At 42.6% G+C, this 23,586-nt stretch overlaps 1 protein-coding gene across 4 annotated transcripts in view; it reads right to left on the bottom strand.

Annotated features, from left to right (window-relative positions):
• LOC122557045 (gamma-aminobutyric acid receptor subunit beta-4-like) overlaps positions 1 to 23,586 on the bottom strand; it is a 171,413-nt gene that overhangs the window by 17,218 nt on the left and 130,609 nt on the right. For 3 of the 4 annotated variants that reach the window (XM_087991800.1, XM_043704281.2, XM_043704282.2), the window contains exons 4-5: positions 9,710 to 9,930; positions 2,203 to 2,285 (exon numbers count right to left, since the gene is read on the bottom strand). In XM_087991800.1, the coding sequence (XP_087847926.1) occupies positions 2,203 to 2,285; positions 9,710 to 9,930 (304 nt within the window). Of the gene's footprint in view, positions 1 to 2,202; positions 2,286 to 9,709; positions 9,931 to 10,809; positions 10,902 to 23,586 lie in introns of all 4 variants that reach the window. The other variant, XM_087991799.1, reaches the window with a different exon arrangement.

Raw genomic sequence — 23,586 nt, 5'->3', positions numbered from 1 at the left:
ACTTTAATGAATGAAAAAAGTACAGATTTATAACAGTGATTCCAAGGATAAGAAATTCCAATTAAGGTGATAGATTGGAGAATTTAGTGCTGTTTTCAATGTCAAGGAGGAGACTGAGAAAAGATATGATTGAAGCTATCAAAATCATCTGACATCCAGTCAGACGAAACAGGGAGCAACTGTTCCCATTTGCAAAAATATCAAGAATGAGAGGGCACATAGATAATTTGTAAAAAAAAAAGTACATGTGATTTGAGAAAAATCTTTTCCCACACAGGAAAGTAGTTAAGGTCTGGAATGTACTGCCTGCCTGTGTATTGGAGACAGTATCAGCTGAGGGTTTTTATTGGATGATTATTTCAATAAAAACAATGTACATTATACTTTACATTAGATTACATTACAGTGTGGAAACAGGCCCTTCGGCCCAACAAGTCCACACCGACCCACCGAAGCGCAACCCACCCATACCCCTACATTTACCCCTTACCTAACACTACGGGCAATTTAGCATGGCCAATTCACTGACCTGCACATCCATACAACCTCCAAATTTGGAGATGCCGGTGTTAACTTTACAAAGTTAAAAGTCACACAACGCCAGGTTATAGTCCAACTGGTTTATTTGGAAGCACGAGCTTTCAGAGCGCTGCTCCTTCATCAATATCCATAATACCAAGTGAGAATCCCAAGGTAACTACCCAGAGGGCTTACTGGAAATACTTTTCAGACACTGACTTTCATTTTGAACCTGTGCTGGAAACTCATTTGAGAGAGAAATGTGTATTAAGTGACAAGTAACATGTGCTAAGCAATATGTCTAAGCATGAGTTTAAAATAATAAACCAATTTTAGATAAAGAAGTTACCATTATTTCCAGACTGAGTGCTGGGATACAGTTATTGGAATAAAAGTGGAGTTAAGTGCTTTTGAAGATATTTAAAATAAGAAAATGTATTAAAGCTATTTCAGGAATAGTTTCAAACTGGAAGAAAACTAACATCAGCAGCATAATAATTAAGCAAGAACTAACTATAGTTCTGGAAGGGAAGTTGAAATTTTAATTAGTTCAAGCCCATCAAAGTCTCTCTCTGACCACCCGCCCCCCCCTACCCCGGAGATGAACTAGACTGGATTTTGCTGGAGACACAGTGCGAGATGCTCTTAGAATTGCATCAATGTTTATAACCTGTACCAGGATGTACTGGTTCTGATATAAAGCTGTTGTTTCTGTTTAATCTATAAAGGTGGCTTGACTCATTCCTACTGCGCGTTTAAAAATATGTCTTACAAGGGAATAGAGTTTTCTCTGTTGTTTATCTTCACTTCTGTCATTTATACACTTAATACTAAAACAAAAGCTGCAACATTGTGTGTTTGTGCTTCAGTAAAGTAATCACTAATAACAAAAACCTAAATCAAAGTTATCCAGTCCTATCTATTCTCCTGTTAAAACTCTGTCTTATCAGATATTAAGATCACTGGGCACTAACCCCATAACAAATATGGTCTCGATTCCAATACTGTTTATAATGTGTGTGTTTGTGTATATCTCTGTATATCAGAGTGTGTTGGTGGATCTGTGTCAGTGTGAGGATGTGGATCCATATGTGTGTTTGTGTTTTGAGTATTGATATGTCTGTGTACACATATTACCATCCATGTGCAGAAATCTGTGTAGGTGTGTGTTGCTTTGTGGGCCTGTTTGTTTGGACATGTGGCTATGCTTGTGTGTGGTTTGGACATAGGGTCTCTGTGGACCAAGCCAGAGGGGTGAGAGTGACTCTGAGAGAGAGTGAATATGTATGTGAGTCTGTGTGTTTGTGGATGGGTGTGGGCATCTGTATGGGCATTGTATGTGGTTCCACCTCTGAGCCTGTGTGTTTGCAATGATATCTGTGAAACTGTCTGTAATGAGATTGTACATATGTGTGTACGTCTGTCTATTTGTGGTTTTTTTTTGTCAGTGTGTGGGTCTGTGTATCACATTATTCCCCTTGATATTTACTGTGCTGTTGTCCACTAAGTTCTTGAGCACTGGGTGAAGTCCCCAATGATAGAATACCTTTGAGATGGAGGGGAGGGGAAGGAAAAGAAATTGAATCCTTGTGATCCCGAATGACTGCATGCTGAAACCCTTGGCTCAGTGTGAATGGTTGATAAAACCCTGAATGAGATAGTAATTCCTTGAGTCGAACTTACAGCTCTCTATTTCCAAAGTACAGTTCTGCTCATCTAGGGGGTATCTGCGCAAGTCCATCATACAAGCTGCTGTGGTGGTGATCCTAAAAATAAGAAAACCAGAAACAACAGTTAGTGTGGGCTCTCATCAGGCCAGTCAGAATCCCAACTAGTCACACCTCAGCTGTTCATACTGAGCCTTAAATCCCATCACTGCGTTCTAAAGACACCAACACGGAATCTTCCTATGGTCCTGACTCTACCTCACAGCTGTTGTTCCATTAACTGGCAAATTTGAGGGAGCTCTGATGGCGCATCAGAGTAAAGGTATTGCCAGTTGGTCACATGTGCTGCAGAATAGCTATTATTGAGAATATGGTGCTGGAAAAGCACAGCAGGTCAGGCAGCATCCGAGGAGCAGGAGAATCAACGTTTCGGGCACAAGCCCTACATCAGGAATAAAAGGTTTATGCCTGAAACGTTGATTCTCCTGCTCCTTGGATGCTGCCCTATCTGCTGTGATTTTCCAGCACTACACTCTCAACTCTGATCTCCAGCATCTGCAGTCCTCACATTCTCCTAGCAGAATAACCATTGCCCAATATATAACCAGAATGTTCTTTGCTCCTTTCTGATTTCCATCTCTACCAAGGGGCGAACCTGAGTCTGTGTGTAACATCTCACCTGAAAGACAGATAGGCACTCTCATTGATTTTGATTGTCCTCCTTATCAGTTAGTCTAGACAATGTCAGGGAGGGTCTGCAAGGGGACCGACCACTGTCGGGTTGATAATGGAAAATACTCAGATTTGGGGAAGGAGTTTGCTTTGGGTTTTTCAATTTTGTTTTAACAAAGTTCCATTTATCAAAATACTCAAGATTTGTCTAGCTCATCAGATCTCTCAAGCACATCCCACCAGATTATTCAACAAACCTCTTGAGATATTTAGTCTAATCTCACCAGATCCCTCAAACATATCTCACCAAATGGATCAACACAACCTCACTTGATGCTTCAAACGTATCTCACTAGATCTCTCAAACATTTCTCACTAGACCATATACAACCACTTTCTCAAGACCAATGAGGAATAGGCAATAAATGTTCTCTTGCCTGTGACAACCATATCCAAGAAAGAATAAAGAACAATGTATTGGAAGGCTGGGACTGTTTAAGTGTGGATAATTCACATGGTCAAGATGGCTTGGTACCTCAGCTTTTTAAAAGATATGTGTTGGAGACAGCAGAGGGTCCAATTTTCCTGGGGTACAGAGGGATAGGAGTGCCAGAGGATTGAGGTTGACAAATGATTGCCAAATATTCAAGAAAGCATACAAGGACATTTTTAGTAACTACAGGCGAGTCAGTTTAACATCAGAGGTGTTTAAGCTTTTAGACACAATAATGAAGGAAGACACCCCAGCACTCAGAGAGGATTGAGTGAATGGAGGAGAGCCAGCATTGGTTAGGAAAAGACAGATGGTTTTTCAACAAATCTTGTTGAATATTTTGAAGAAGTAAAAATTCAGATTCTGCTGGAGTCAGGCCCCTAAAGCCACCCAGCAAAGGGAGAAATTTTTTTGTGGGCGGCACGGTGGCACTGTGGTTAGCACTGCTGCCTCACAGCGCCAGAGACCCGGGTTCAATTCCCGCCTCAGGCAACTGTCTGTGTGGAGTTTGCACATTCTCCCTGTGTCTGTGTGGGTTTCCCACAGTACATAAATGTGCAGGTTAGGTGAATTTGCCATGCTAAATTGCCCGTAGTGTTAGGCGAAGGGGTAAATGTTGGGCAATGGGTCTGGATGGGTTGCTCTTTGGAGGGTCGGTGTGAATTTGTTGGGCCGAAGGGCCTGTTTCCACACTGTAGGTAATCTAATCAATGTTGATGAAGGGAATGTGGTGGATGTTGTCTATGTGGATTTTAAGAAATTGTATGACTAAGTATCACACAAAAGATGATTGATAACATTGAGAACTATGGAATAGGATCATTAATGCTCAACTGGAAACTAACTGGCTTAAGAACAGGAAACAGAGAGTTATAGTAAATGTTGTTCAAACTGCAGGATAATAGGTAGAGGTGTTCACCAAGGGGCAGTGCTGAGATCTAGGCTTCTTTTCCTACAATTAATTGATTTGGAAATTGGAATACAGAACAGAATCTTACAATCTACTGATGATAACAAACATGTGGCAAACAGCAAAGCTGATACTAATCAACTCCAACAAGATATAGATTGGCACAACGGGAAGACAAGAGGCAGATAGAGTTTAACACAGTGAATTATGAAGTGATGTAGTTTTGGTGGAACATGTAGGGAGAGGAAATACAGAATGAATGGCCAATCTCTAAGTAATTTGCAGGGACAGAGGATGTACGTTGATCATTAAAGATTTTCAGACAGTGTTTAGCAAATCCTATGGGACTCTGGGTTTCATAAATCGAGATATTGATACAAAACCTGAACCTTTATAAAGATCTGGTTCATCCACAACTACAGCAGTGCATTCAGTTTTGGTCTTGATACTTTAGGAAGGACATGAGGGACCTTGAGAGGTTGCAGGAAGATTTACCAGAATGTTTGAGAGATCAGAAATGTTAATGACAAGGAGAAAGTTGGAGAAGGTGAGGTTGTTCTCTGTGGAGTGAAGGAGATTGTGGGGGAGATTTGAATAAGGTGGACAAAATAAAGACAGGTTGGGCCTCCAGGAAACATGGCAAAACTTGCCATTTGGCCCCATTGAGCCTTAAAGTGCTAAATGGACACCCTGTTATTCTGAGACTGTCTCCTGTTAAACGTTGATCATTAAACGTTTATTAAACCTCAAACACCAAAAATCAAAGAAAAGATATTCCCACTGGCTGACAGTACACTCCGCAAGAAATTTAAGGTTTTGGACAAAAGATTCGGGGGGGAATGTAAGGAAGAACACTTTGCAGACATACAAATCAGAAGAATGAATTTACCATTCAGTCCCTCAAGCTTGCTTAACCATTCAATAAGGTCACGGCTGATCTGATTGTACCTGTAATCTTAACCACATTCCTGATAACCCAAGATAATCTTTCATTCCCTTCTATTCCTCTGCCTTAAAAATATCAAGGGCTCTGTTTCCACAGCCTTTTGAGGGAGAGATCAAAGTCTCATGAGTTTGAGAAAAGCTGTGCCTCATCTCTATTCTAAATGGGGATAATAATTGAGCCTCCATTCTACATTCTCTCAAAAGAGGAGACATTCTCCACACATCCACCCTGTCACTACCTCTCAAGGTGTTGTAATTTTCAGGCAAGTCATCTCTTACTCTTCTGAACCCTGATGGATACAAGCCAATCCTGTCAAACCTTTCATCACAAGACAAATTGCCCATTCCAGGTATGAGTCTAATCAACCTTCTTTGAGTTGCTATACTGCCTCTAACACATTTACATCCTTCCTTGAATATGGCGTCTAGTGCTGTACACAACACTCCACATGCAGTGTCACCTGTGCCCTGCATCACTGAAGCATAATCTGTTACTTTTATATTTAATTTTTCCTTAAGTTACATTTGCCCAAAACATCAATTTTCCTGCTTCTTGGATGCTGCCTGGCCTGCTGTGCTTTTCCAGCACCACTCTAATCTAGACAGCCGATAGCTTTCATAATTACGTGTCTTACCTTCATAATGACCATTTGCATTTCAGCAAGTTTAGTTACCTTATCTAGGTTTGTTACATCTTGCTAACCAAAAAAACAACTCATTAATTCATACTCTCTGCTTCTTATCAGCCAGTCAATCTTCTATCCAAGCCAATATGTTACCCTTAACACCACAAACTTTTATTTTCAACAGCAGCAAATTCCTTCCGGAAGTCGAAATACAATATATCAACTGGTTCCTCTTTATCGGCTGTCTAGATTAGAGTGGTGCTGGAAAAGCACAGCAGGCCAGGCAGCATCCGAGGAGCAGGAAAATTGATGTTTTGGGCAAATGTAACTTAAGGAAAAATTAAATATAAAAGTAACAGATTATGCTTCAGTGATGCAGGGCACAGGTGACACTGCATGTGGAGTGTTGTGTACAGCACTAGACGCCATATTCAAGGAAGGATGTAAATGCCCTTCATCAGGAATGAAGGCAGGGAGGCTCCAGCATGGAGAGATAAATGGGGTGTGGGGGGTGGGGGGTGGGGCTGGGGAAAAGGTAGCAAAGAGTACAATAGGTGAATGGGGGTGGGCATGGAGGTGATAGGTCAGAGAGGAGGGTGGGGGGAGTAGCAAAGAGTACAATGGGTGGATGGAGGTGCAGATGAAGGTGATAGGTCAGAGGGGAGGGTGGAGTGGATAGGTGGGAAGGGAGATTGGCAGCTGGGTCAGATCATGAAGACAGTGCTAAGCTGGAAGGTTGGAACTGGGGTAAGGTTGGTATCAACAACATAGGAACAGAAAGAGATGAGGATCTGAGCAGAGAATATAGGAAATTAGGTATGAGGTTAACAAGTAGGTCCTCAAGGATGGTAATATCTGGAACACTCCTGGTGCCACGTGCTAGAATAAGAATAGGAGGATAGAGCAGATGAAGGTGTGGCTGAGCAGCTGATGCAGGGGGGGTAGGGATTCACATTTCTGGATCATTGGAATGTCTTTGGAATAGAGAAGGATGGTTGGCACCTGACTTCAAAGGGGACTAATATCCTGGAGGGGAAATTTGGAAGAGCTACTTGGGAGGATTTAAACTAGTAAGGGGGGAGGGATCCTAAAGAAATAGTGAAAAAATAGATAAGTCTGAGGCTGGTACAGTTGAGAAGAGGCGTAAGTCAGTCAAGGCAGGCAGGAGCAAGGCAGAGAACATGGTAGGACTGATATATTGAATTGCATTTATTTCGATGCAAGAGGCCTAACAAGTAATGCAGATCAACTAGGGCAACATTGGGAACATGTGACTGGGATATCATAGCTGTTACAGAAAAGTGGCTCAGGGATGAATATAGATATGACAGGAAGGATAGAAAGAAGAGGTAGGCAAGAGAAGAGGTGGAGTGCCGCTCTTAGTTAGGAAAAAATATATGGCTGTACTTTGGGAGGATATTCCTGGGAGTATTTGGGTGGAACTGAGCAACAAAAGAGGGATGATCATCTTCTTGGAATTGTACTATAGGCCCCCCAGTGGTCAGTGGGAAATTGAGAAGCAAATTTGTAAGGAAATCTCAGATGTCTATAAGAATGATATGGTTGTAATGGTAGAGAATTTTAACTTTTCAAACATAAACTGGGACTGACATAGTGTTAAGGGCTTGGATTAAAATTTTCTTATTCAATATAGAACATTACAGTGCAATGCAAGCCCTTTGGCCCTCAATGTGGAAAAACTCTGAAGCCCATCTAACCTACACCATTCCACTTTATATGTTTATCCAATGACCATTTAAATGCCTTTAAAGTTGGTGAATCTATGACAGTTGCAGGCAGGGCATTCCATGCCCTTACTACTCTCTGACATCTGTCCTATGTCTATCTCCCCTCAATTTAAAGCGATGTCCCCTCATGCTAGCCATCACCATCTGAGGAAAAAGGCTCTCACTGTCCACCCTATCTAACCTGACAGAAGCTGACAGGTGACCTCTGTAAAATCATGAGAGGCATGGATATGTTGACTAAGGTCTTTTTCCCAGGGCAGGGGAATCCAAAACTAAAGGATTTCGAGTGGCAGGGGAAAGATATAAAATGGATCTAAGGGCCAAACTTTTCATGCAGAGGGTGGTGCATAGAGTGTGCTGCCAGAAAATGGCACGATGGCACGGTGGTTAGCACTACTACCTCACAGCGCCAGAGACCTGGGTTCAATTCCCGCCTCAGGCGACTGTCTGTGTGGAGTTTGCACATTCTCCCCATGTCTGTGTGGGTTTCCTCCGGGTGCTTCAGTTTCCTCCCACATTCCAAAAATGTGCAGAGTAGGTGAATTGGCCATGCTAAATTGCCTGTAGTTTTAGGTGAAGGGGTAAATGTAGGGGAATGGGTGTGGGTGGGTTGCGCTTCGGCGGGTCAGTGTGGACTTGTTGGGCCGAAGGGCCTGTTTCCACACTGTAAGTAATCTAATCTAAGACATGATGAAGGCTAGTACCATTACTACATTTAAAAGACATCTGGATGAGTATCTGAATAGGAATGGTTTAGAGGGATATGGGCCAAATCAAGACAAATGGGGCTAGAGTAATTCAGGATATCTGGTCTGATGAGTTGGAGTAAAAGGGTCTGTTTGTATACTGTGTGACTCCCAACTACCTTCTATTCGCTTCCTCACACCCTGCTTGCTGCAAGGACTCCATTCCATTCTGCTACTTTCTCTATATCCATCACAGAATCGTCATAGAATCCTTCCAGTATGGAAACAGGCCATTTGGCCCATCGAGCCCACACCGACCCTCCGAAGAGTATCCCACCCAGGTCCATTTCCCTTCCCTATTACTTTATATTTTCCCCTTACTAACGCACCTAACCTACACATCCCGGAACACTATGGGCAATTGAGCATGGCCAAATCAGCTGACCTGCACATCTTTGGACTGTGGGAGGAAACCGGAGCACCTGGAGGAAACCCACGCAGACACAGGGAGAATGTGCCTGATGGTCCCTAGTGCTGTGAGGCCACTGTGCCACCATATCTGTTCTGATGAATCAAAAAGTTCTGAAGAAGAATTACTGGACTTGAAACATCAGGTGACAACCACCTGATGAAGGAGCAGCGCTCTGAAAGCTAATGCTTTCAAATAAACCTGTTGGACCAAAACCTGGCGTTGAGTTTTTTAACTCTGTACACCCCAGTCCAACACCGGCGTCTCCAAATCATTTGCTTCTAAAGAGACTGTAGATATCAGTCATTGAGAAAATGCTGCAGTTTAGTATTCTGGAGCTTTAACAATGTCTTGAACATATCACAGTGTAATCAAATAGAGGCAGCACAGTTTTAAAATGAGGGAAATGCATTTGTTTAATTAGGCGAGACCACTCTCTTTCATCTTGTAATCCAAGTCCAGGTAGCATTCAGACTGATTAAGCACCAATTGGAATTGTCCATCGTTCAGCTTTATGTTTACCTCTGCCGCTGCCCATCACACAGAAATGAAACTTGCCTTACAGAAAGATTCTCAAATTAACAAGAGAATTCAATCTTGTCAGAGGATTTTATAGTGCGGGATGTGACCATTTGGCCTAGTGAGCCTGTGCTGTCTTCAGACTGCACTCTCAGACTAGTCCCTTGCAACCCATCCAACCCCAATAGCCCCAATAGATTTTCCTGGTGATCGTATGAATGATATAACTAATATTTGACAGTTATTATTGAATCTGCTACCATTATCCTTTTAGGTAGCCTGTTCCACATTGCACTGACTCACTATCATAAAAGATCTTTTCAGTTCAACTCTGGCTTTTATGCCCATGTATTTACCTTTTAGTTACGGAGCCTACTTTTGATGTTAGCCACCCAGTTAATTAATGGATAGAGGTACGTTAAGCTGGAGGATGCATGAACTGCCATAGCACCTACCTGAGTCCGTACAAGACAGTGCCATCAGGGTGCAGGCGGATCATACGGTTTTTCACGGTCACCCCGTGGAGAAAGGATTTCTTGTCGTTCAGGAAGTACGTGTCTGGGAGCCACAGCTGATCAGCCACCCGATTGTCCAGGGTGAGATTGAGCGGGAGAGCCGTATATGACAAACGCTTGTCCCTCCAACCTTGTTGGAAATACATGGTAATAGTATAATCCTGCAAAACAAAAACATCGGTCAATTATACCTGCCTTGCTGATCAAACCCAAATATTAAAAGGAGCATTTTTTAATCACTGTCTCGGTTAAACATGCACAACACTTGCTGTTCTGTGTTTTGCTGTGGGTAGCTTGTTTTTCGCGACATTGCTCACCCAATGTTTTCGGGAGTGAACACATGGTGTCTGCTGATACGCCTGGTGCAGTGCCGAGGGTGTGCTACACAGCCGAACCTACTGAGGAATTAAACCAAAGACCTGACTGCCCCCTCAGTCAAATGTAATAGACCCTCGTATATTTATCCATTTTTCCACAGTATCTATCCCCCAAGCAATATCACAAAACAGATGACCTGCCCACTATCATGCTGCTGCACATAAGTGCATATTACAAAACAATTTGAAAACACTTAATACAAAGTAGTCTTTTGGCTGGAGAGCATTATGTGACATCTGGAGCAAGTGCTGTATCAATGCAAATTTTCTTTTCTCATTTTAATGGCTGTGAAGGATTGGGACATGCTGTAGTGGTGGACTGTAAAAAGTTATGAATAACAGCACTGACTATTTTCAGAGAAAGAAAACACAAAACGTCCATCAGCAACTGCAGATAAGCCCATGTTAGTACGACAGGAAAGACCTCCACATATTATACTATTGAGCAGTTTTAAACAAAAGCTTTAATAAACACAGACTAGTGACAGTATGTTCTTACATAACAGACAAAGAGTATTACAACATTAAAAGACAAGCAATTTGTACGAGAATCATCTTCTTAGTTTTGACTCTTTAAAAGCTGTGGACGACAATAACAAGAACATTTTTCAAAATGGATTTACCAGGATATCTGCATAATTTTGTAGCAAGGAGTTTTGGTACCTGTTGCAATCTCTTTTTGGCTGTTGATTCCTGTAATGTGCCGTCTACCAGGAACAGAAAGTTTGAAGTGAAGCTGGTTCATTCTCAAGTAACTAAGCAGGTTAGAATTGGAGACAAATTACAAACACGTAGACACAGAAAGAGAGTAAGACACTGGAAGGTGTGTTACTGCTCTCCACAGCAGAAGCTGTTTGTTCTCTTCAGTAAAAAGAGACAGTTAAACATCGCGATAACCACTTCCATTTCCTGCAGCAGTTGCTATGAGCTGTGAATTTTTGAACTAGTAAGTAAGAAACACTTTCCAAGTGAATCAGTTGCTCTGTACTAGCTGCAGAAAGCTTTCCATCCCTAAAGCTTTCCCAAGGTATATCAGGAAAAAAAAAAGAATGGCTAGAGTAAGATTAGGGCCAATGAAGGGCAGTAGTGGGAAGTTGTGCGTAGAGTCCGAGGAGATATGAGAAGCAATAAATTAATAGTTTTCGTCAATATTCACACTGGAAAAAACAGAATACTGAGATGCAGGCTACTGGACAAGACGGGATTGAGGTTCACAACAAGGAGGTGTTAGCAATTCTGGAGAGTGTGAAAATAGATAACTCCTCTGGGCTGCATTAGTTCCCTGGGAAGCCAGGGAGGAGATTACAGAGCCTTTGCCTTTGATCTTTATGCCGTCATTGTCTATAGGAATAGTGCCAGAAGGCTGGAGGCTAGCAAATGTTGTCCCCTTGTTCAAGAAGGGGAGTAGAGACAACCTTGTTAATTATCGACCAGTGAGCTTCAGTTGTGGGTAAAGTGTTGGAAAAGGTTAAAAGAGATAGGATTTATATTCATTGACAAAGGAATAAGTTGATTAGGGATAGTCAACACAGTTTTGTGAAGGGTAGGTCGTGCCTCACAAACATTACTGAGTTCTTTGAGAAGGTGACCAAACAGGTGGATAGGGTAAAGCAGTTGTTGTGGTGTATATGGATTTCAGTAAGGCATTTGATAAGGTTCCCCATGGTAGGCTATTGCACAAAATATGGAGAAATGGAATTGAGGGTGGTATTGAGGGTGGTCTTCATAGATCCCTGAAAGTTGCAACCCTGGTTGATAGGGTTGCTAAGAAGGCATACGGTGTGTTGGCTTTTATTGGTAGAGGGATTGAGGTTTGGAGCCATGAGGTCATGCTGCAGCTGTTCAAACCTCTGGTGCGGCCACACTTGGAGTATCGCATACAGTTCTGGTCACCACATTATAGGAAGAATGTGGAAGATCTGGAAAGGGTTCAGAGGCAATTTATTCAGATGTTGCCTGGTATGGAGGGAAGGTCTTGTGAGGAAACGCTGAGGAACTTGAGGCTGTTTTCCGAAGAGAGAAGGTTGAGAGGTGATTTAATTGAGTGAATTAATTCATGAACATCATCTATCAACAAAAAGCCTTGACCCACTCTCACGAGTATCCTCACATACAGGTGAGGAAGGACACCACTATGACTGGGACAATACATCAATCCTAGGACAAGCCAAACAGAGACATGCACGAGAATTCCTAGAAGCATGGCATTCCAATTGGAACTCTATCAACAAACACATTGACTTGGATCCCATTTACCATCTCTTGAGAACAAGAACAGGAAATGACATCACCAACCCAAGGAAACCTAAACACATAAATAGAAAGCGGGCCATACCACCAGTGCTTCACTGGAGGCTCACTGCTGATGGTACCTAGTATAGGGATGAAACGTCTGGAAACTAACCTTCCAGCTCAGTGATCAAACCTACATCCAGAACCTCAACCTGAGCTCCAAGTCTTGCTAATCAGTAGCTTTAGTTTAATTAGTACAGTTTTTCTTTAGTACAGAAACCTGGTCCATGCTTTCTATTGACTTTGAATTGAAGGTGAGATAAATTGGGATACAGTGCATTTATGAAAAATAATTACGTTTACTATTTGTTATAACTACATGAACATGTCAGTGATGAGCTGGTGTGGCATGGTGTCAGTGATGACCCGGTTTGGAGAGTGTTTAGATGACGAGATAGCATGGGATGGGTTGGGTGATTAGCTGGTGTGGAGGAGGCATGGGTGTCGAGGCAGCTTTGGAGGGGGGGTGGGGTTGGTCAGTGATGAGGTGGAGTGGAAGGAACATGTTGGTGATGAGGTGGCGTGGAGGAGGTGTTGCTGAGCATGGGCACACCAAGTAGTCATTTCTTGCAATCTCCAAATTAAAAGTAATCTTTTACACTCTCTCTCTCTCTTTTCTGGTTTCATTTGTTTATAAAGGTCTAAATGGGTTGTCTATGTTTGGATTCCTCTTTGTCTATCACAGGGCAAAATGCAGAATGCTATGGCATGTAATGCTGTTGTAATGCTTGCTCAGAGGCATGCAGCCACTGAATACAAATTGTTTAAACACCAAGAGGGTAATGTAATGCGTGTCCTGTGATGCTGAGTGGAAATGTGAGATGCCTGCCCCCTGTAACTGGTGTTAGTGGACAGCTTGACATGATGGGTTTCATTGCCTGTGGTTCCTGGCCATCATTGCTCTGTGGGTCATCCCTTATGTTTCAGTATTGGTAGTTTGACTCATTGAATCCACCCTCTCCAAGACAGGTCAGGTCTCAGTGTCTCAGCTATTGTTTCGGTGGTGAACTGTTGCTTTTCTCCTTCATCATGGGTTGCATTCAGCTGCAGGAATACTAGTTCCCACAATTATCTATGCTTCTTTTTGAGCTTTTTGAGTCTTTTTGAGTGTGAAAGCCACTGTTACTGATGACTTAATTCATCTAATAGAGCATGGTGGTGTCACAACTCATGTCACATGGGAAATGCACTCGCTCCGAGAGATTCTGAAAGGAGTTAAGCACACATTACATTATCTTCTTGGTGTTTAAACAATCTGTATTCAGTGGCTGCATGCCTCTGAGCAAGCATTACGACAGCATTACATGCCATAGCATTCTGTATTTTGCCCTGTGATTGACATTTTGTACTGAATTCCTTTAAAATCAGCCTCAACAGTATTTGAATCAATAATCAATTTGTCCCTATAGTTTGAGTGTACAACATCATCACAATGATCTTCCTCATCTTCACCAGCTTCATCGCTGTCATCAGTTGTACCAGTCAATTCAGGATCCTAATTCCACAACGTATCATCATCAGTGCCATCACGCACATTAGCTATTCCACATTTTAGAAGTTTCTTTTGTCATTATTTGAGTCAAGTTCATTCCAAGATTCTTTGAGCTATTGGCATAATGTTGGTCATGAGGGTGCTCAAGTATTTCTACCTTTGCTGATACTTTTTTCACTGTCACCGTCAAGATCATGGATGCAAAATGTTGACTCTGTTTCTCTGTCCACAGTCACTTACAGACCTGCTGAGTTTCTCCAGCAATTTCTGTTTTCATTTTAGATTTCCAACACTGCAGTTCATTGATTTTTATGGTTTAGTTCATCATGTCTACTTGTCTCATCATCTATTGGACAGTGTTCTTGAGAGGGTTATTAATAAGGTTGAATAATACTCATAAGAGAACCACCAGAATAACAACTGTGTCAGTATTGGCTGATCCTCATCATGGTCTACATGACTGGGGTATGAAATGCCCAGGATGAACAAACTTGTTTCTCTGCATCGTCCTCTTGGTCTCAAACGCCTCATGCTTATGATCATGCAAACATCTTTCTCCTTTCCGGTGAACAATGCCTTTGTGCAATTTCTTTTTTGGGAGAATTTTGTGCATGAATATCGCCCAATGACTTTAATTTTGTGTCATCTGCCTTAAAAGGTAAACCCATTGTGAGCCAAGTCATCTTGGGGCCAGTCATCATTACAAGAGTGGTTTTCTCACCAGTCTTGGTCACAGTCTTGTTTGCTGGCACGTGGAAGTTCATCCACGTTTCCATTGCAGACTAATTGATTCTCGACTTGGAGATGCCGGTGTTGGACTGGGGTGTACAAAGTTAAAAATCACACAACACCAGGTTATAGTCCAACAGGTTTAGATTAGATTAGATTACTTACAGCGTGGAAACAGGTCCTTCGGCCCAACAAGTCCACACCGACCCGCCGAAGCGCAACCCACCCATACCCCTTTTTACCTAACACTGCAGGCAATTTAGCATGGCCAATTCACCTTACCTGCCCATCTTTGGACTGTGGGAGGAAACCGGAGCACCCGGAGGAAACCCACGCAGACACGGGGAGAATGTGCAAACTCCATACAGTCTGTTGCCTGAGTCGGGAATTGAACCCGGGTCTCTGGCGCTGTGAGGCAGCAGTGCTAACCACTGTGCCACCGTGCCGCCCACTAATTGGAAGCACACTAGCTTTCGGAGCGTCACTTCTTCATCAGGTGGTAGTGGAGGGCTCAATCCTAAAACACAGAATTTATAGCAAAAATTTACAGTGTGAAGTAACTGAAATTATACATTGAAAAATTGATTGTCTGTTGAGTCTTTCATCTGTTTGAATACCATGATAGTTTCACTTCTTTCATGTGTAAATCACAAAACCTTTTTTTAAAAAGTTGCATTCTCAGGTTAGCTGTTAACAATGGTGATAGCTAGACAATATCTTGAAGGTGTTGGCCCCCTGTGTTCTCTGTCTATGCCATGATGTTTAGATTGATACTAATCTAAAAAGTGAGATAATGGAGTTTTACATGAATTCATGCAGTTTTTGAGTTCAGAGTTCTACATGAATGCATGCAGTTTTTGAGCAAAATACAATGTAACCCTGCAAATACAAATTCACCCCACAAAATATATGTGTGCATGTGGGTCATTGTCTGTCTGTGTGTGTGTGTCTGTCTAGGTTGGGGGTTGTGAGCATGAGAAAGTGTATGTGTGTGTGTAGTGAGTGTGGGAGTGTCTTAAGTCTGTGAGGGGGTGCATGTGTGAGTGTGGGAGTGTGTGTGTCTGTAAGGGTGTGTTTGGGTGTCTGTGTGCGTGTCTGTGTACATGTGTGTCCGTGCGTTAGTGTGTATAGGAGTGCCTGTGTGTATGAGTGAGAGAGTGTGTGTGTGTAGGAGTATCTATGTATGTGTATAGTGCAATGGTGGTCACCTGTAATGTGACATGAACCCAAGGTCCCGGTTGAAGCCCTCCCTATGGGTATCGGACTTAGCTATCAGCCTCTGCTCGGCCACTTTTTGCTGCTGCCTGTCCCGAAGTCCACCTTGGAGCATGGTCACCCGAAGGTCCAAGGCTGAATGTCCTGGACCACTGAAGTGTTCCCCAACTGGGAGGGAACCCTCCTGTCTGTTGATTGTTGTGCGGTGCCCATTCATCCATTGTCGTAGCCTTTGCTCAGTTTCCCCAATGTACCATGCCTCAAGGCATCCTTGCCTGTAATGTATAAGATAGACAACGTTGGCTGAGTCACATGAGTACCTGCCATGTACAAGGTGGGAGGTGTCCCCATGCGTAATGGTGGTATCTATGTCCACACTCTGACACGTCTTCAGCGCCTACCGTGACAGGGTTGTATGGAGTTGTCCTGAGAGCCGGGCAGCTTGCTACGAACAATGATCTGTTTGAGGTTTGGCGGTTGTTTAAAGGCAAGTAGTGGAGGTGTGGGGAATGTCTTGGTGAGGTGCTCATCCTCATTGATAATGTGTTGCAGGTCACGAAGAACATTAGTTTTTCAGCTCCTGGGAAATACTGAACAACGAAGGGTACCCTGTCAGTTGCAGCACATGTCTGTCTCCTGAGGAGGTCATTACAGTTCCTTGCTGTGACACGTCGGAACTGGCAGTTGATGAGTTGGGCATTGTACCCTGTTCTTGTGAGGCCATCCCTGAGTACTTCCAGATGTCCCAGTCTTCTTCTAAGGTTGGGTGATGAAGCAATGAAATTAAATGGTTTTATTATCAAGTTCAGAAGGCAGATTCTGTCAAACATCTGTTTCCTGGTGGAGTACTGAATTGTGTCTTTCTCTAAATCTTACACACTACCTGGCATTAGCCTTGAACCCCAAACTGCCATCATTCTTCACTTCCCTTAGGGCATGGAGCCAATGTTTTGTGGCTGATATTGTGACATGTTTCTGATGTTTGTTTACCTGTTCAGTCACGTTTTCCTGCAGTTTTACATTGAGCTTAATCCTTGTTACCCTTTCTTAAGGACACTGTGACAGGTCATGTGATTAGATTAGATTAGATTAGATTACATTACATTACAGTGTGGAAACAGGCCCTTCGGCCCAACAAGTCCACACCGACCCGCCGAAGCGCAACCCAACCATACCCCTACATTTACCCCATACCTAACACTACGGGCAATTTTAGCACGGCCAATTCACCTGACCTGCACATCTTTGTGACTGTGGGAGGAAACCACGCAGACACGGGGAGAACATGCAAACTCCAGTCAGTCGCCTGAGGCAGGAATTGAACCTGGGTCTCTGGCGCTGTGAGGCAGCAGTGCTGTGCCGCCGTGGTGCACATTAATCTTGTCAATTGGTTGGAGGCTGTCACTTCATCTGGTGGAGAGAATATCTAAATGTTCTGTGTGCCTTTAAATGAATGAAGTCATCAAATCGGAGTAACTTCCCCAAAGTATTGACTATTGAAAAGACTACATGTCAATTATATTACAAGACTGACTTATACACAGGTCATGATTTGGAGATGCCGGTGTTGGACTGGGGTGTACAAAGTTAAAAATCACACAACACCAGGTTATAGTCCAACAGGAGTGACGCTCCTTCATCTGATCAGGCAATCACTTGATGAGGGAGCGTCGCTCCAAAAGCTAGTGTGCTTCCAATTAAACCTGTTGGACTATAACCTGGTGTTGTGTGATTTTTAACTTTATACACAGGTGATAGACATTTTTGATTAAAAAAAAGCATGGCTATTTATTTACTGGCTAAAAATTACTGAGTTTTAAAAGACTGAGAGCATATTATACTGACTTGAATCAGCAGTTTCTAAGATGGCAGATGTGGGTACTTAAGAGATTAGAGTCAAGATTAGAGTGGTGCTAGGGAAATCGACGTTTTGGGCAAAAGCCCTTTTTCAGGGCTTTTCTGATTTATTTCTGATGAAGGGCTTTTGTCCGAAATGTCTATTTTTCTGCTCCTCGGATGCTGCCTGACCTGCTGTGCTTTTCCAGCACAACTTTAATATAGTTTCCAAGAACATTTACATCACTCAATTTTACTAATACCAAAGCCAATAAAATGGAATCAACCTGTTTCCAGGGGTCCATTAAAGATAATCAGCCAAGGGGAATATAAATGTGAAATACCTTCTGACCCAGTTACAGAACATCCAGACAAAATCAGGATGGTGAAGAAGCCAATAAATGTGAAAAGAAGATGAGTTCTGCAACACGGTAATTTACCCACCCATAATCTAATCCGGTCAAAATGAAGCAATTGCAATCCACTATATTTAGATCATTGGTAAGATGGATCATATGACAAAGGCATGAACTCTCTCGTCTTTCAGAAACTTTTCTCCAGTCAACAAGGACAAAAGCTGAAGAGAACACTGGAGAAGCAGCACCCGTAACTGGATGTTATTCTCTCTCCACACCCTTGTAATGAAGAATAGGTATAAATCATCTGAGGCATGGTTGCATAATGGAGGGCGGCACGGTGGCCCAGTGGTTAGCACTGCTGCCTCACAGCGCCAGAGACCCAGGTTCAATTCCCGCCTCAGGTGACTGACTGTGTGGAGTTTGCCCATTCTCCCCGTGTCTGCGTGGGTTTCCTCCGGGTGCTCTGGTTTCCTCCCACCGTCCAAAGAAAAATATGCAGGTCAGGTGAATTGGCCATGCTAAATTGCCTGTAGTGTTAGGTGAAGGGGTAAATGTAGGGGAATGGGTCTGGGTGGGTTGCTCTTCAGTGGGTCGATGTGGACTTGTTGGGCCGAAGGGCCTGTTTCCACACTGTAAGTAATCTAATTATATAGTTAAGTCATCTCAATGCCCATTCGAGAGGTTTATTGCGTTCACCTTGACGCCATCCCAGTCATCAGTTTACCTTGAACATTTATGGGGCTACATACGAGAGCACCCACTCTGTAGCTGGTCCTTGAGTGTGTGAGTTTGCAGTTACAGCATTTTAGCTATTTTTTACTAGACTTAATTAAGCAAAAAAAAATGCATCTCTTCAGCAAAGTGTATGTGTGTGTGTGAGACAGATCTCTGCATCAGATCGAAGGTACATGTCAATGCAAAGTTTATAAAATCAGCTTTAGTCTTCAGCTGCTCCCAGGACTGTCTCAATGTTGGTGGGAATGCAAGGAGCTGGTTCCAGCAGCTTCTCCTCTCTCTGAAATCTATTTGAACTCTTCAGATCTGGATGCAGGATTTGGGTTGGGTGTGGCAGCTTCCAAAATCTTTTTTGTCCATTTAGACTGAGCTGTTCAATCAACTTACAGCCAGTGTGGTAATGGATTAGTATCTTCCAGATTGTGGCCCCATTCTCTTGGCTTTAGGATGGTAGTGATTCGAGAATGATGCCTTGAAGGACTGCCTTGAACATAGAACATAGAAAAGTACAGCACAGAACAGGCCCTTTGGCCCATGATGTTGTGCCAAGATTTAATCCTAATGTAAAATGTAGTAACTTAACCTACGCACCCCTCAACTCACTGCTATCCATGTGCATGTCCAGCAGTCACTTAAATGTCCCCAATGACTCTGCTTCCACCACCACGGCTGGCAACGCATTCTATGCATTCACAACTTTTAGATTTTGTCGCTTGATACTAAACTCTCCAATGAGGGAACAGTTTCTCTCTCTCTCCCCCTATTTGTTTTCAATGAAATTACCTTGAAACCTTTCAAATTCCAAGGAACACGACCTTTGTCTGCAGAATCCTGTTTCTCAATTTGAGTTCTGGTAAGTATACACTGGACACACTCCAAACAACTATAATCTACATAAATATGTATACTTCCCACTTTCCTGGATTGGTGCAGCTCCAACAGCACTCAAGTAGCTTTACATCATCAAGGAAAAAGGAGCATGCTTGCATCACATCCATCGCTACCAACACTCAGTAACAACAGTATACACTACCTAGAGAATTCACTGCAGAAATTCACCAAGGCTTCTCAATCAGCACTTGCCAAACCCATGACCACTTTCATCTAGAAAGACATGGGCAGCAGGTACATGGGTACATGGGTTCCTGATGAAGGGCTTTTGCCCGAAACGTCGATTTTGCTGAAGCTCCTCGATGCTGCCTGAATTGCTGTGCTCTTCCAGCACCATTGATCCAGAATCTAGTTTCCAGCATCTGCAGTCATTGTTTTTACCACATGGGTACACCACCGTGTGCAAGTTCCACTCAAAACCACTCACTATCCTGGCTTGGAAATATATCACTGTTCCCTCAGTGACATTGGATCAAAATCCTGGAACTCCCTTCCTAATGGGACTATGGGTCTACGTACAGCACTTGGGTTGCAGCTGTTCGAAGAGGTAGCTCACCACCAATGTTTTCAGGGCAACCAGGCAGTAAATGCTGGCCCAGCCAGTAACACCCATGACTCATGAATAAATTTACAAAAAAACACATTGCATATAGGACTTGCTATCCCATTGTCAATTATTCATCGATATAATAAATGCTTGCTGTCTCCTACCACTCAGCCAATTTTCTAATCCTTCAGAAACACTGAGATAACTAGCAAAAAAAAATAAAAGTTAAGTTTATGAAAATATCTGTGCATTGCAAACTGTATATAAATGCATAAAGCAATTGCAAGTGACAGACAAATTAATGGGAGGGAGAGTGACAAATGGGTTTGACTGAATCGCTACAGCAGAGATCCAGCTGCATGGCAACTGATGATGGGAGCCAAATATTCAGGGTGCTTGATCTTAAAAAGTCAGCCATTGTGATCCGATTGGGGTGGGTAATAATATAAAGAGTGACAAAAGACCAGCACTGAGGAAGCACCTAGAATCATGAGGCCAAGAAATAAAACTATTTTGAATGAAGATAAGAAATACAATGAACATAAAATGCTGGTGAAAACAGTCTATTCACACATTCAAACTATTAATACATTAATCATGAAATATGAATAGCTTTTAACAAATGTAACACAATGATCATAGGGCACTTGCATCTATATATTGGTTCAACAATTAGCTCCCTCCTACCTCACCTCCAAGTTGTCCTCCACCCTCAAGGAGGTATCCTAAATCCTTGCATCAGGAACAGCCTTTGCGACTCCCACTCATAGCTGCACAGAACAGTATCTATTGCCCTAATTTACTGTCTCTTACCACTACTATATTTCCTATTTCCTCACCGACTTGAACGCTACTCTATACAAGTGGTCAGTTTGCTTATGCTCCCTGCAGTCCTCAGTCTTGTCCAAACAGCTTGTAAGAACCTTGGAAGTGTTGGACAATTGTAAGGGCTGAGGCTCCTCGATTGTAACCCCTCCGTCCTCAAATCTGCCTGACCAGCACTCACTCACTTCCGTCCCTGATCACAGATCAATTTTGAATCAGTGTGCAGGGTGTGACTGCCTGGAGCATAATTACGAGGTAATTTTTGAGAGGATGTTACCAACTTATGGGAAGTGATTCACATTTTCCAGACCTCCTCTCTGATTTTAATTGATGCGGCTGGGACAGTAGGTGGGAACATTTTAAGAGGAGGGACGTTTATTCTCTGGGTGTTTAATGAAATGCCCAGTTTCTCATCCTGACAAGTCACCAACGAATTGGGGGAACCTCAGTTTCTGAGTGAGTGAGCACGCACACACACTGGTATCAGCTGCTTGCTGACCCTGTGTAACAAAAAATGATATAATTATCTTAGTGAAAATTGAATTGAGAGAAAACAATAGGTGGTAGTTTGAGGTGTAATATAGATGACCTGTGCCCTGATACACAAGAAGCATCACTGTACATCAGCCTCTTAGTTCAGAGGCTGATGTACAGTGATTTGACCACAGCTATTACACATGTTGGGGTCCTCTCATATCTCTTTACTCCTACCTACATTTATCCCCTGGATCCATCATTTTCTTAATGCTAACTCAATGCCAGCTAATGCCTCTAAATCCCAACAAATTCCATGCTAACTCATCCCATATACCATTCATCTCATGGACACACTCAGAAACCATGTGCAAGAAAAACAATTCTAACCATCTATTACTGTTCTTACTGCACAGATCTGGTAGTGAAAAGAGGAATGGAGGAATCAAAACTTTTTAAATATCACGTGGTTTATTTTGTACTGAAGCACACTTTGATCCATGCCCTTAGCACTTCACTAGCCTCTTTAATATGTTAGTCAAACTGTGACCATAAAACTGCCTGCTCATAAATTGGAGTTATTAAAGCTTTTGAACATCAGCCCGGCATTCATAACCCCGAGGGAAATGCCAACAAAAAAGGCTCTATTCAAACTTCTTGAACAGATGCTCCACCAGCCAACCTGTCCAGCAAAGCAATTCAGAAAAGTTTTTTTAATAAACAATTATTGACAACTGTAGCAAGCTATTTATTCATAAATTCATAACATCAACTCTATGCATAATTCTAAGGTTGTTTTTGAGTTCTCGGTTTATATTTCTATTGACAATATCCCTAAAGGCTTTGCAGCTTCTGAGGTAATGGTTAAAAATGTGGAACTGAGAATTAAAAGAGCAACTGTGAATGTGCCAAAGAAGCACGGCGCAAATGGACTCCAGTAGCGTCAGGGCATCAGACAATCAAAATTTGTGTTTTTGTAGTACTGGTCAATAGAGTTTGTGTATTAAACAGTGTGATAAAGCATGCTTAAAGAGGGATAAGCAGTATATTATTAAATGAAGCACCTCTACTCTGCTTTGTTCTTAAAAAAACTGTATAGAAACCTTTGTTTCAGAAATAAATTTATTCATCACTTGATTTTGTAACTTGTGCTGAAATTTAGATTAGATTACATTACCGTGTGGAAACAGGCCCTTCGGCCCAACAAGTCCACACCGCCCCGCCGAAGCGCAACACACCCATATCCCTACATTTACCCCTAACCTAACACTACGGGCAATTTAGCATGGCTAATTCACCTAACCTGCACATCTTTTGACTGTGGGAGGAAACCGGAGCACCCGGAGGAAACCCATGCAGACACGGGGAGAATGTGCAAACTCCACACAGTCAGTTGCCTGAGGCGGGAATTGAACCCAGGTCTCTGGCGCTGTGAGGCAGCAGTGCTAACCACCGTGCCACCGTGCCGCCCATTTAGAGTAGATAAGGGAGAGAACTTATTTCCAATGATGAATTTAAATACAACTCTGTTAATATTGTCAGAGTCTGCACACCCACTGAGTCTTTTGACATAATTAGACAATGGATTGTTGCTGATTGGAGATCTGTGCATGTGCCACATTTCATGTCTAGGTAAGCCACCTGAAGACTGAAGAAATAAATCCAGCCCTGGGTCAAATCCAGCAGCACATTGCTCAGAGCTTAACTTTTATTCCATGGGAGAGAACGTCCCTTCTGCACACTGCTGAAATGGAGTTTCACCGTTTCCTACTTTATAGGGCCACACCACCCCCTCCAGTCCAGCTAGTCTTGTCAGAGAAATGAAAATTCTAATTAGTTTCAAAAATCAGCGCTTCATGGAGTTATATTTCCTCTCCCAGCCTAACAATCACCTGCTCATATCTGAAGCAACACATTTTCTTGCTGTGGCAGTGACACTGGACACAGAGGGTGCAAACTGACAACTGTTCCATCAGATCTTATCACACTAATCTTAACTGTCAACACAAAACTCTCACTTCCTTTAAGGTTTTTACTTAATAGGC

Source organism: Chiloscyllium plagiosum, unplaced genomic scaffold (genome assembly GCF_037043375.1).
Source record: "Chiloscyllium plagiosum isolate Xiang-an unplaced genomic scaffold, Cpla_swu_hap1 HiC_scaffold_11, whole genome shotgun sequence".
NCBI classification, from domain to species: domain Eukaryota; kingdom Metazoa; phylum Chordata; class Chondrichthyes; order Orectolobiformes; family Hemiscylliidae; genus Chiloscyllium; species Chiloscyllium plagiosum.
The sequence above is the reverse complement of the archived record's forward strand: the minus strand, read 5'-3'. Positions and strand labels throughout refer to the sequence as shown.